This window comes from Diadema antillarum, unplaced genomic scaffold (assembly GCF_040938485.1).
Source record: "Diadema antillarum isolate AM-2024a unplaced genomic scaffold, OU_Dant_1.0 seq00001438_RagTag, whole genome shotgun sequence".
Lineage (NCBI taxonomy): Eukaryota > Metazoa > Echinodermata > Echinoidea > Diadematoida > Diadematidae > Diadema > Diadema antillarum.
The window spans coordinates 296,183-307,918 of record NW_027272188.1 but is presented as its reverse complement, the minus strand read 5'-3'; the positions used below and the strand labels follow the sequence as shown (position 1 = coordinate 307,918).

The window sequence follows — 11,736 nt, the reverse complement described above, 5'->3', positions numbered from 1 at the left end:
TTAAAAATCCAACTTTTGATAATGAAATATCTTACGACGATGACCTGTCAAGAAAATTAATATAATTATTGTATGTTGACTATGATTATGGGCATACGATCCCGAACGGTACAGTGTAAGAGAGAAAAATTCGGCAGAAACAGTTTTCCACATTAAACCTAGTTCACATCGACGCACAAGGTCAGAACATTTACGGTGGGGACAAACAATTTCATTTAACATTATCATGATTATAATTCTATTAACAATATTGTCACGGCAACATGAGACTGCCTTTATCAAGCTTAGTGCTAAACGTCACAGAAACGCAACCATTTTGTATGTGTGTGTGTATGTGTGTGCGCGCGCGCATGTCTGTGTGCACGTCTGTGCCTGTGAGTACCGTAAAACGACTAATTACATTTACATTACATGACATAATTACATTATGACCGCTCTGGGTTGACGAGGACAATTAGAGCACAAATGAAATTAACTGTATCAACTGATAAGCGGTCTGGGTGTAAATATGAAGACATTTTTTCCCCCTATGTTTCCAAGATGAGTAATAATAATCATATCCCGCGTACTTCATGATACGGTCACTGCCGCAGCTATCTTCCTTCTCAGTTCGACTTCTAGCATTTGCTCACATCTTCTACAATTGCCATGAAATTTTCTTTTGATAGTGACTATAATAATCTACGGTCATTGTTGACAATAATAATAATAATGGAGAATATTTTTCATGTCGCACACAACACAATAACATGTACGTGCAGATCGAAGGAGTCTTGGTTAACTTTGATCATCATTGCATGTACTGATAATAAAAATGTATTTCTTTCCAGGCCAATAACTTCTCACAGTGGTAAAATTGCACAAAATAAGAAAACACGCATTACATTCAAACACACATGCATTCAAATTGTAAAACGTTACTCTCCATGCGCAGCAGCTGCCCTGTTATGTTCTACTATCTACACTACGATTACCGTGAGTTTTGGATTGTAAATCGTCGCAGCGAAGTATAACTATGATAATGCACTGATGTACAAAAGAAATATCTAGAACGGAAAATCCGGCTGAACAGATACACGCAATAACAGCTGTTTTTTTTTTTTTTTCACTTACTGGATAAATCTGTTTCTTATTCGCTATCCGAAGAACACCTTAACACCAAAACAGCATAGTCACAACTGCACCAAAGACAAAGAGCCCGAATTTACAAAGGTATCTTTAATCAAAATTTAGTCCATGGCCTAAACAAGCAGGAAATAGGCGTACGGCACAAATCCATACGACAGCCTGCAAGCCGTATACTTTCAGGTGTCAGTTGGCGTATACGGAATGCGACAAGAGTACTTAGTACTTACGCGTTTATGATTTATAGAATCCATGGACTTATTAGAATCCATGGACTTATTAGAATCCTGGACTTATTTTAAATTACCTTTGTGAATGTCGGTCAATATGTCTTTTTTGTCTTTTTCTTTTGTTTCTGATTTTAAACATGGTACGCGCTTCTTTTAAACACATACACCGACTCATCATGGAAGATCTTCGATTTGAACATCAATATCGCCTCACAGAAAGAATCAAACAGTTTGTCAAATGACAGTAGAAATCAAGGAAGGGAAATATAAGGTACTCAACCTACAAGGATAGCGGGGGTACGATACGATAGAAGAAAAAAAAAACACAAACAAATGAAATCAAAACAAACACAGGACAAACTTATAGACGCCAGTTCTGAAGATGTTAATTTGGAAGAGTTTCGCATATACCTATTGTGATGCGGTACTCAAATACGCACAGGATACTAGTTGCCAGAATAATATTTTAGAATGATATATATATGGTATGTTTCCCTACATTTGAAACTTGTATCAACTGAAGAAATGCTGCAAAGCATTGGAAATAATAATTCATGTTCGGCATGTATTGATAAGTGTGGATGACCATCCCCTCCACACGAAGACAGCAAAAATAGTTATACAAACAAACAGAAAAATCCCAAACTGAATTTAATATAATATGTCCGTCGCATATATGTTGTTATATTCAGTTTTTTCACATCAAACCTTTCAGTCAAACTGTAAATCAAACACTTGCTGAATATGTAGATTTTATAAATAATCGCATGAATGGGCCAAACCGCAAAACAACGATAAAGACAGGCACATCAGAAAAGAAAGTATTTTACTGAAAAAATGTAAACAGATAAAACTTAAAATCGATGTTAAAAATCACTTGACTCCTGACAAAAATACGGTTGAAAAAACACGGAGAAATAATTTGTTTAGATCTCCCAGCTGTTTTTCAAACAAACCGAGATAATTTAAGGAGCACGCACGAAGCAAGCAAGCAAGCTGCAGGAAACAGGAAGAAAAAAATGCGTGCGCATTGTAATATTAGGCTATAAATAATGGACGAAGAATGATCAATGTCTTCTTTTTTTACTATCCTCTACGTTAGCCTTGGTGCAGGAAAAGAAACACACCAGCAAATTGAAATGAACAAGATATAAGATTCGCTTTACAATGAATGGTACACCATCTCAATCACTAATGTTACAGCATACTCCAAAGAAGAAGTTCAGGTATGATGTATAACCTTCAAATTCTAGTCAGCTGGGCTGATATATTTTTACGGTTAAAACATCGACACATTATGCTGCCTTATTTCTTTTATTTTTAGGTGGGAGGGGATGTAAATATTATACAGACATGTGAAGCATTGAAAATAAAAAAGAACGAAATATCAAAATCAATCTCTCTGTTCAGGCGACCCGTTAATACATAAAACCGTCCGTGCAGAAAAAGATGAAAAAAGAAGAAGAAAGAAAGAAATAACACCAGCTGTCCGCTTCACCGAAAAAATACAATTCAATAATCATTCAAAAATCATTTTTTATCTACATGGTGAAACGCTTAATAACTTTAGCCACCGATTTAAATTTTCATCTCATACAAAAATACGAAAGATAACAAGATTCAACCTCTAAATTGCCATTTATCTTATTTACCATTTCTTACAAAGCACAAAAAATATCAACTAAATTCTGTCATTGTTGTATGATATCATATAAAAAAACCAAGCTACCTCCGTGGCTAATTTGATACAAAATATGACGTTAACAGCGTGATTTCCCGCGTATTTACATTGTGTACACTAATACACCGTGGAACAGACACACAGTAGCTGCAACATCGGAGCTACAGCCGTAAACACACCTAGTTAGCAAAGATTGGCCATAGTAGTCTTAGTTCAGTCGTGTTTGAAGGTATACATGAGTGAAATGACACTCTTTTGTTCTTGACATATCAATAGCCGAAAAGGTTCTCCAGGCATGCCAGGAATTTCATGTCTTCATTTTTTCTCCCACAGTCAATTCCTTCTTAGAAGTATAGTATAATATACGTTGAGAACAATATTGGTTCAGCTTTCGGAACACGCGTTTGCAGTCCAGTAGGTAAATACAAACTTCATGAAGACGTGGCGTTATTTATCATAGACAGGATTTGCGAACGTTGAGGTTGACGGTTTGTAGATCGGGTTGTCCATCTGTAAAAAAGCAAACAAGGAGCAAAAAGGTTGTTATGAGTACGTTGAAGTGCAAATTTATTTCAAGTGCTTTCCTATTGGAATTCTTCATCAAAATAATGTATTTCATGAATTACCTCATATCTGCATGAGGGTTATACATGTACAATGTAAGGGAGTATGTGTGTGGAGAATGGACTAACTTGACCACCCGCTTGATGAACTTCTAAATAAACGTTTTTGATAATCGTGACTAAAGACAGATAACGAGATAGACAGATATACAGATAAATGAATGAATGAATAAATGAATAAATGAATGAATAAATAAATAAACAAACAAAGAGATGGAAAAACTAACAGTTGAATGCAGAGATAAATAGGTAGATTGTAATGAATGAATACATGAATAAACATATAGAGTTAGAAAGGCAAATAAAGTTATACGAGTAGATAGACAGACAGATAATAATAATAATAATAATAATAATAATAATAATAATACATTTATATAGCGCATTTTCCATAAACATTCATGTTCAAATGCGCTTTACCAGTGGATTATTGATATTAACCCGTTCCATACGGGAACCTGGTGGCCTGTGTATTAAGTCTATGGGGATTTCAGAATCCAGTAGTGAACGGGTTAACGGAACAAGTGGGTTTTTAGATGTTTGATATAAATAGATAAATATATAGAAATAGATAGATAGATAGATAGATAAATAGAAGAATAGATGGATAGATAGATAGACAGACAAACACAGAGCGATAGATAGATAGATAGATAGATGGATAGGTAGATAGATAGACAGACAGTAAAACAGATAAGAGAAAGAGGGAGGGATTGTTCTTCATCTTCTGGTAGTGGTGTTGCTGTTCCGCTTCTGATTTTAAATATCAAAAAATCAAGGACCTGATATTTTTGTCGCTTCTAAGTTTCGTAAGCATTTTTTTCTGTGCCTCAATTCGATGACCCTCTCCTCACCTCATCCCAGTTGGCCTTCTTACACTCCTTCTCCCACTGGGCGAGCTCCTTCCGGTCCTCAAGGTAGGTGTAGATCCTCCAGGCGAAGACCAGGATCATGCCGATGAGCACCACGCTGAGGATGACGCCGATGACGATCCAGCGTATCTCCGCCTCGGTCAAGATCTTTTGCCGGCTGGCATCAGCGCATTCTATACACAGCGAGAGAAGAAAAACGACATAATAATGACAGTGACTACACATATATTCTCATTCACTTTTTCACTTCTGCACTCATTCTATTAATAGTACAATGTATCTACATTCAATGTACAACTGGCACCCTGATGTCTCTCAAAAGTATGCTATTCTTCCAGCTACGCCGAGAAACAGCGTACTTTTGGGCCAAAACCATTAAAAATGTACAATTCAGGTTTTGAAATTTTGAAAAAATAAAGTTTTCTCAAAAACATTCCGACAACGAAAAATTGCTAGAGGATACACTGAATTTCAACTTAAACAAAAATGAGCAACAAATGTTGCAAACTTTTTATGTTCTGAAATTTGAAGCTGAACATGAAAATTTCACCACTGTAACTTACGTTACTGCGCTTATTTTTCTTTGACCATATTCATTCTGTTTAGGGATGGACAATGCAACTATCCTTCTATTGGTGGATAGTTTCGAAGATATGACCAATCTTATTTCAATGTGCCTGCTATATTTTTCAATCATTTGAGGAGTTACTGTAACCGTGAATTAAGATATTGATAGATATGATGGAGGTTGTTAACTATGTAAAGTTAGATTGTTTCCTATATTTTTTTTATTCGTACACATAGAACTTGCAGAAAACTGCCAAATGATTTTAGATGGATTTGTCCTACACATATTCTCAAACAATCTCAGGAACCATATGACAAATGAAAATGTGACTGTTTAAACCTTGGTAACGTTTGTTACGCATATGAGTCACGTATGTTACATAAATATATTAAACACTAAAAAAGAAGATACATTTTAAGAGTTCTAATAAATATCAAGAGTACCAGCGTTGCAAGACCTTCAGTACTTCTGGAAGCAGATTTATTTAATTGCCGTCTGATGTTATCGTCCTTAAAGTATAATGTACCATACATTTGGCCTAATATGAAAAATTGGAATAAGATATTCAAATTTCAAGAGTTTATTTTGTCTGAATATTATGAGTTTCACTGCAAAATTACCTGTTGAAGTGCCCTGTTTAAAACCAAAGGAATGCATTTATATAAGAGTCACTAAAGACATTGTCAAGAACCCCTAAAATGTATCAGTGTGTACTTTAAACAATATTGTAACGTATGTTTCAAATGTTTCCAGATTGAAATATTTATCACTCGAAAGTGGAGATGCATTGGAAAGTGCATTAAAAAGGAATGATGCATCGCTAAGCAACATTGCACAGTGTGAGTGCACAAGCTGGTCAGCACTTAACTGTTTAGCATATCAAAGTTTACATCAATAAGGTATATCAGGCATAAGAGTGAACAATGGGAAATAAATCACAGCGAGCCCATGAAGTTTAAAATTCAAACACCAGCACTGCTTTATGATTAATAATGCATGATTATCACGAGTTTCATTAATGAACAAACCATGCATTAGTGTTGCTTAAAACGTACAGATTTCTTGGCACATTATTCAATAATGTGCCATGGTAAGTTTTAAGCAACGATAATGCATGGTTTTGGTAATAGTCACAAAAATACAGAATTATGAACAATTTAAGAGTGGTCACGTAAACAGGTAAATTGACAGCTTTCTCACGGTTTTAGATTGAGAGTATAACTGACCTATGACACACTAGTCTATAAAGACAATGATAAACACAAAAAGGCGCACCTTTCATAATTTGGATACCCCCTTGTTTTGTTCTTGGGGGGGGGGGGGAGGCAATGGAAAAGGCATAGAAATGTCAGAAGAACAAATTGCAATTCTTCTATTTCCATTACATAGAATAAAAGTTCGGTTACATATAAAATGTCTTCAATGTATATTACATCATTGTAAAAGACAACTGTAAACTCACAATCTGGTATTTTTCTGCAAAAGGCAACTTTCAATAAAAGGTTTAGTGGGTAAGCCAGTGTATAGGAGAGAATAATGCAAAAGTGGCGAGTTGTATTAGAGTGAAATTATATAAAATTTGGTAAAAAAGCGTTAGTATGACGCTTTCTTCTATATTCTTGGTTAAACGTCATATTTTCATTAATATCTCGGAAGAGTTTAGATTGGGTAGAATTTTTTATGAATGATTTTCGGTGCATAAACAAGGAAATTTACATACATTTCATCCTTTCAATTTGATATCTACAAGCCAACACTTTTATCCAGTACCTTTCATTGTAAAGCATTCATAAGTATATATCATTAGCAATTTTTCAAATTTGTGAATCAATTTCCCTGTCAATCCTTGTCAATCAAGTCGACATTATCACCTTCCCTTTGCTGAGATCGGTTTAAGTCTTCTTTTATTTTCTTGCCGAAGGCTCCGTGCTTTTTAACTCTTTCATTTTTTTATCTGCGCTCTTGTTTTTCCCAACTCTTAAGATTTTCCACAGGAACGTAATACTTTTTTACACGTTGTTTCTCGGATTTACTCTCTAAAAAAAATCAAGTGAAAGTATTCACTCTTAACGGGGTGAATAAGATAAAGAGTGAATTTAGAGTGAAAATGTTCATTTTCACTCTTTTTAGAGTGACCTCAGGGACCACTCCTAAATCTTCGAGGGATCCCTGAGCTCACCCCAAAATGAGTGAAAATGAACTTTTTTCACTCAAAATTCATTCCAATTTTACTCTAAGTTCACTCTTTTTTGTATTCACTTCATGAAGAGTGAATATTTTCACTCAATTTTTTAAGAGAGTAAGGAAGGCTTCTTCTCCAATCTTTTCCTTTTTTCCTTCTTCAGTAATCGGCCTGAATCTTGGCTCTTGATTTTCCCATTTTGACCTCTTGGAACCCAAGGAGTACTGATAAGATTTCCTTCACAGAGAAATAAGAAAATCCATACTGCAAATCAGTAATAAGATATTCTTACATAATTACGTAACCTACGTTACCTCTAATTTCAAGGAATGAAATGTCACATAATGAATTTGGTAGACTACAATCACTATAACTTTGAAGTAAATGATATGATAATCAAAATGAAAAACATTATTTTCATCATTCATATATCATTAACATACATATTGGATTGATTTTGATAGAGTGATTGAAACCTACGTTACCAGGGTATTCAGGGCCTCATTGACAATGATTATCGCCAAAAAGAATGGTTAGTTCAAGCCTAAAAGTTAAATATGTTTTTCATCTGTTTATTTATGGATATTAGTCTTTTTTAGGATAAAGCTTTGGTGAAAAGTACGACAGTGTACATGCAGATGTAAAATTGAAACCTACGTTACCTTAAGTGAAACCTACGTTACAACATTGACCCTATGTTTAGGTACCTTAATGTTGTATAAATATCTGAGTAAGGTGTGCACTTGTTATTCTCCTCGACAAAACAAACACCAAAGTACTTGCTTATAGTAAAAGTGTACCAATATTTGAATGTAATTACACTAAACATGACTTTGAAAATATATATACCGTTCGCTCAGATACTGAGAAAGATCTCGTGCAGTCAATTCCCTGTGAGTCGTCAACGTGATGCGCCATTTTGTCGCAAGGACTGTTTCTAAGCAACTATGGAGTAAGATGGTTCTAGATAGCACTTGTTATCAATGAATGGTTGCAATGTTAGTGAATCTAATTAAGATTATTTTTTCGGGGGTAACGTATGTTTCAGTAACGTAAGTTAAATCTGACCTTCGATGTGACTTTTTCAAGCGATTAGTAATGGCTCATAATTGAAAACTCAGTGGAGAGATTGGGGTACCGTATGCCTATGTTTGGTATCTTCCTTGTAACATTTTCATTTTTAATTTTCCATAGCGGTGGTAACGTATGTTTCATTTCTTAACCATACGGTCTGAAACATGTTAGTGCTTGAAGCTTTTTCTCTGCAGCAGATAACCAGGTGGCACAACTATTGTTTACAGCATTGGACGAGACATTTTCTAAGTTTTTAGGACAGATAATTCACAATTTCAACCCCAGGGAATGTTTTAAAGGAAAACTTGAAATCATGGTAACGTATGTTTCACAGGCCTTTGCGACAATTTTGACTTGTAAAATAATTCAACTAAATAGTTTTCAATTGTATTTCTTTTTATTCTAACGTGTAGGTAAATGGCTTAATTTGCTTTAGAACAAGTTTTAATGAAAAAAGATCATGCTTTCATTTGCATAATAGTAACATATCGGCAAAACTATTGATTTGCGACATGCTGTTTTTGGCGGGTTTACCATCTTTATGAATGCATAACTTCCGAAAGAATCATAACTGGATGTTCAAATTCTCGGCAGTTCTAGTTAACAATGTACTAACGGTAACTATTACCCGAAACTTATGAAAATCGGTCGTTGCTTTATTTTTTCTTCGGTAAAACTATTGCGACAAGTATTTCACTGAATTGTACATATTTAGTGGTTTTGAACCTTTTGAGAGACAGGCGGTCAGTATCTCGTAGATTAGAGAATCACTTCTGATTCTTCTGATCACATGACTAACGTTCTACTTGATTTTCTGAACACTCATTTAGGTGACTTTAATTTCATCTTTATTTGTCTATTAATTTTGTCATCTACGGAACTGTAATAATTTCAACTGCCTATCTTGCATCTGTTCTTTCAAAATTCGTCAATCTATTAACTGATAATTGATTTGTTCATTCATTCAATTGATAAATAAATGAATTCATTCATTCATTTGTTTATTAAGTCAGTTAGTTCAATCGGTTATTTAATCGTTAACTCATTCCCACTCTAAACAAAGTTATGATCATAATCAAGAGAGTTTTAGTCGTTTCTGTCGTTTTGGACAGTTTGGGGCACGTATTATGGGGTTAGGAAAAGTGGCTAGGGAGAGTTGGGAGATGGGCTTGTTAGTTGCAAATGTAACATATATCACTTCTTATTGTAATTTTGCTGTATTACTTTCATTCCACTTGTTACAATGAAATATGAAATTGCTGTTTCAATCATTTCATTTGTCAATTTCTATTTCCAAAGTGCAAAGTATTACGCACGCAAGAAACTGTTTTGTTTATTGTGATCAATTAAGAACATTTGTAAAGTACATGTAATATCACACTAAATTATCAGCGTTTGGTATTAGCTAAATGGAAGTGAACACAAATTATTAAAAAACTAGATATATCGCTACGGCGACTGATATGCCTCCGCCATAATGCACGGTTCTCCTAATAGGTCTATAGTACAATGTCTTGACAATGCGTGATGACAGTGTCACACAATTGGCAAAATATTAAAATGACAGGTCTGACACAAATGTGCTGAATGTTCACTTTCCTAGAACTAGGTTCAATTGGATGAATGATTAAAATGTCAGAGTGCAGGTATTTGGGGAACTGATGATTTTTACTTGACTTTTGACCCTTTTATAAGTTTATGCATTGAGTAATTTTCAAGGTATTGAGAAAAAGCATAATTTCAGTATCAAATGGGAAAATAGCATTATCTAAACCTGGCCTTTGACCTTTGACCTCACAGTTCCAAAGAGAATCACTGTTAGGTTGAACATGCATAAATATGTAAGTTTCATGATGATACCTTGAGTTACTTTTGAGATATGGAGGAAAAAGTGCAATTCAGCACTTTCACCTGACCTTTGACCTATTGGCAAGAAACTTCCCACAGAATATATATTGGGTAATACATGTATACATCAAGTTGAAAAAAAAAAACCTTCAGGCATTGCATAAATATAAGGAAAGTAGTGATATTTTGAGGAGTTGACCTTGACCTTTGACCCCCTGACCTTTGAACCATGACCCCCAACTTCCCTAGATAATCACTGCCCATTGGAACAAGCATATATGCTAAGTTCCATGAAGATACCTTGAACCATTTGCGAGATATGGAGAAAAAATGAATTTTCAACCTTTTTTTTCACAAAATAACCTGTGACCTTTGACCTTTGACCCCGTGACCCTAAAATCCAAACAAAGTATTATCCCCCAGGATATACCCTCATACCAAGTTTGATGTAAAACCACACCACGGTTCTTGAGATATCGACCAAAAAAAAAAGGGACGGACGTACGTACGGACGGACGGACGACCCGAAAACATAATACCTCCGGCCACTTCGTTGGCGGAGGCATAAAAACTCACTTTGCTCTGTTTCCACGTATACAGTGAGTGTTTCATTCTCGTAGAATAAGGCAAAGGTGAAGGTACACGTGTTGTTCTCTTCGGGGAACGTGCATGCCGGGATATCCTGAATGACTGCGACAATTTGATACACAAACAGTGTAAACTTACTAAACAAGGAATTTTAAAGATATGATTAAAAGAACAACAACAAACCAAGGCTACCACAATGGTCACGGCACTTGGAAATGACAAAGAACAGTAATAACAGATTTAAATGTCATAACTTAGATATCTATTTAAAAGTAAATTTTTGTTTTGTTTTTCAAGTTGATGGTGGAAAAAAAAAACATGCTATAGAGCCGAAATCAAAATGGTTGAGGACTACAATGAGTGTCAGCTAATGCAATTCATTTCATTGTAATTATTGGATTCACGTCACCTTTTCACACTGCTAAAATTATCCCCTCCACACCATATCAGTACTAGAGAGTTACAATGTCTGAAGCGATGTGATTTTAATTATTAAAATCTCCAAGTACCAAGAATTTCCCATTCCAGACATTTTTTACACTGTATAGTACTTTTCGCTGTAGTTGCAGATAGCACCATAAGGGTTAAAACTCACTGCATTTAAAGGGATCGTATAGTCTTGGTTGAGACCTAATTTTAGGTTTCTAACCTTTTTTGGTGAGATAATGAGAAACCTCTTGTGGAATATGAAAGAGCGCGTAATTCCACGAGGAATTCAACATTCATTTGATGAAAATTTGTTTTGAAATGGCTGAGATATCCAAAACAGAGCGATTCTAGTAAAGTGTGGGACCCACACTTTATTACGATCGCTTTGTTTTACTTTGTTTTTGGATGTTTCAGTCATTCCAAACCCGATTTTCATCGAATAAACTTTGAATTCCTCCTAAAATGGTATGCACTGTACTATTTCGCAAGTGTTTTCTTGGTATCTTGCAAAAAATT

General features: G+C 34.9%; 1 protein-coding gene across 1 annotated transcript in view; it reads right to left on the bottom strand.

Moving 5' to 3' along the window:
* Positions 1–2,661: 2,661 nt before the first annotated feature.
* The window catches only part of LOC139709491 (integrin beta-1-like), a 149,852-nt gene continuing 140,777 nt past the window's right edge, over positions 2,662–11,736 (bottom strand). Inside the window, exons 22-24 of the mRNA XM_071621452.1 lie at positions 10,780–10,893; positions 4,514–4,704; positions 2,662–3,546 (exon numbers count right to left, since the gene is read on the bottom strand). Coding sequence (XP_071477553.1) covers positions 3,484–3,546; positions 4,514–4,704; positions 10,780–10,893 — 368 coding nt within the window. The 3' untranslated portion in view covers positions 2,662–3,483. The remainder of the gene's footprint in view (positions 3,547–4,513; positions 4,705–10,779; positions 10,894–11,736) is intronic.